This window comes from Arachis ipaensis, chromosome B07 (assembly GCF_000816755.2).
Source record: "Arachis ipaensis cultivar K30076 chromosome B07, Araip1.1, whole genome shotgun sequence".
Classification (NCBI taxonomy): domain Eukaryota; kingdom Viridiplantae; phylum Streptophyta; class Magnoliopsida; order Fabales; family Fabaceae; genus Arachis; species Arachis ipaensis.
The window spans coordinates 121,010,586-121,013,577 of record NC_029791.2 but is presented as its reverse complement, the minus strand read 5'-3'; the positions used below and the strand labels follow the sequence as shown (position 1 = coordinate 121,013,577).

The 2,992-nt window shown below is 31.8% G+C and overlaps 1 protein-coding gene across 1 annotated transcript in view; it reads left to right on the top strand.

Annotated features, from left to right (window-relative positions):
• LOC107606139 (uncharacterized methyltransferase At1g78140, chloroplastic) overlaps window positions 883–2,992 on the top strand; it is a gene marked incomplete in the record, with an annotated part of 4,670 nt that continues 2,560 nt past the window's right edge. Inside the window, 5 exon segments of the mRNA XM_016308126.2 lie at window positions 883–1,195; window positions 1,323–1,444; window positions 1,821–1,961; window positions 2,080–2,161; window positions 2,834–2,992. Of these exon segments, the coding sequence (XP_016163612.1) occupies window positions 1,004–1,195; window positions 1,323–1,444; window positions 1,821–1,961; window positions 2,080–2,161; window positions 2,834–2,992 (696 nt within the window).

Sequence of the window (2,992 nt, the reverse complement as noted above, 5' to 3'; positions counted from 1 at the left end):
AACAATAACAATATTTTGATCCTTCTATATAAATTTTATTTAAATAACTCCTTTTTAATAATAACAATATAATTGGTCTCTTTTATATTAATTAGTTGTTGTTATTGGTCCTTCCCTTTAATTTATCAATTTGAAGAGTTCTGTCTAGTAGTTGTTGATTTTTTCTGAAGACACCCAAAAAAAAAGTAGTTGATTCCTTTTTATTATTTTCCAACTTGAAGAATAATAAAAGGAATGTTATATGTAACCGATTTTTTTTTTTCTAAAATCTTCTAATTTTTTATATTAAAAATCATCGATAAAAAATAAGAAAAAATAAAAATTTTACGTAAACAAATATAATACAAACATCATTTTTTTCGTGTGAATATTCATTCTGACTCTTGATAATTTTTTTTAAGGACTTTGAGGTCCCTAACAAATTTGACTCTTGATAATTAATTTAGTGGAACTGATTCATTTTTTTGTCAATGATCTCTCTTCAAAACATACTTATGTGATCTGTTAATCACTAATATATTCTCTATTTAATTTTTATAGGTAAAAATAATTTAAAAATCACTAATATTTTTTAGTTTTACACTGTAAATTTAACTAAAGTATTTAAAAATAATAACAAAAAATATAAAAAGTTTAAACGACATTAACAATTCTCTTCAAAAAGACAGTAAGACTCTCAACAAAAGAAAATTTATCAATCTTAGTTGATTCTTAACGAACAAATCAACATTTAAAAATTTAATCCATTAATAAAAAAATATTAATAACAGACTAATTAATGTCATAAAAAAGTTTTTTTTTTTATTGAGAATTTTATTGTGTTTCGAAATAATTATCACGATGGTTTATTTTTATTTTTTCATAAAATAATATATAATATCAAGCGAAGATAGAGGACTAGAAGAGTTTTAAAAGGAAAAGAGAGTTTTCTGGTAGTGGTAATCCATAGCACGGGAGACAGTCACGGTCCACTTCTTCGAAGCTGCTCAACTCAACGGCAACAATGCCCCCAGCGATGGCAGTTATCGGTAACACCTCATTATTCTCTAACCTCACGCTCTCTCCTTCGCTCAACCGCTCCACGCGCCTCTTCTTCATCTCTGTTGCTTTCTCTCCCACCAACTTTCGCCTTCGAGCTGCCTCTGCTTCTTCTTCTCCTTCTTCCACTGCTACTTTCGTCGACACCAACCCAACCGTAGCGCTTCTTCTTCTTCTTCTTTCACTAATTCAACAAACAATTTCATTTGTTATACTTTTTTGTTTGTTTGTGTATATATAGTTTATTATTCAATAATACGTGGAGCGTAATTTTGTGAGTTCAGGATTCCATCGTTGCAGAGAAGGAGAAGGAGAAGGAGAACGAAGTGAAGCACAGCAGCAACTTATTGGCTTGTCCGGTTTGTTACGACTCCTTGAATTGGACTAGTCATCCTTCCTTATCAGTGTGAGTTCATCTCATTAATACAAATCCATCTTTGAATTATGATTGTGATTACCGATGATGAACTTCTAATTTGCTTCTATATTTTGATTTTTGATTGATTTTCTTCTTTTCTTCTTATAATCAGATAGTAAGTATCGTAAGTTCGTAACCATAGTAAGTTCTAGGTTCGAGAAATGTTTGCTGTATTATTATTATTACTACTATGTGTTGAAACAGTATGCCAATTTATTCATCGTGGACCATTGAATGAAATGTGAGTGATATTGAAATTCAATCAAATGGAAGATGACGAAAGAGTTGGTTCGATTCTGCAAAATGAGTACACTGTAAGCTTAACATAACCTCTGCTGTTTCTTGATTGGGTAATTTGATTCAGAGATGCTATAGCTGGGTCTAGTTTACAATGTGGAACGTGTAAGAAAACATATGTTGGAAACCAAACGCATCTAGACCTCACGGTAACAACCGGAGCCAAAAGCTATGGTGAACCTATGCCATTTACCACAGAGTTTTTCAGGTATCCAACTTTTATCTCTTCTTTCTTGATATATTATGATCTTTTCTAAGCTAACATATGCACATCAATAAAGTAAAATACAGTGGTATAATTTGACAATGATTGTGTTCTGAACCAGGTTGCCATTGATATCAGCTCTCTATGAGAGAGGCTGGCGCCAAAGTTTTGTATGGGGTGGTTATCCAGGTCCTGAGAAAGAGGTGAATCAAATCTTTTTGTTCTTCAACTTGACTGTATTCCAAATTTATATTGGTTTCTTATTTATCATTATTTGTTCTTCCGCTTCTTGCATAAGATTGTGTGCAATTGCAACAATAATGATTCTTCATATATGACATTATATTGGTGACTTTTAGAGTTTTGAGGAGCATCCATCAAACAAACAGTCTGATAAGTGTTTAATAACGGCTCAAACTCAAAGTCAATTTGTATGCTAAGCAACTAATAAGACAAAAATTTTGAGGTAATTTGTCATAAGCTGGAAATATGTGCTTAGCAAAATCAGTTTAAAATAAGTTTTGCTGCTTTCACAAGCTCATCCAACTATGCAAGAAATTACTGCCACTGCCAGAACCAAATTAGCACCTCTAAACCTAAACTTAGCTAATGCTGATGTCCTGAAATCTTGATCATTAAGTTTGTCATATTTACTTTGTGGACGTTGATGAGAAGAATAATTCATATTTACCTTGTCATTCACATTTCTACCATTTATATAATTGCTCTGTGTTGTAGATCACCAAGTTCTTTAGATTTATATTGAGATCTGCCTTCTTCACCATGCATGTCATATGTACTTCCAAAGCAATGCTGATGCATGGCTACTGTAATTTACCTCATATAATCATGCATGTTATTGAATTTTATTGCAGTTTGAACTAATGAAGGAGTTCTTAAAGCCAGTATTGGGTGGAAATATCATCGATGCTAGTTGTGCAAGTGGATTATTTTCAAGATTATTTGCAAAGAGTGGATGGTTTTCTTTGGTTGTTGCTCTAGACTACTCAGAAAACATGTTGAAACAGTGTTAT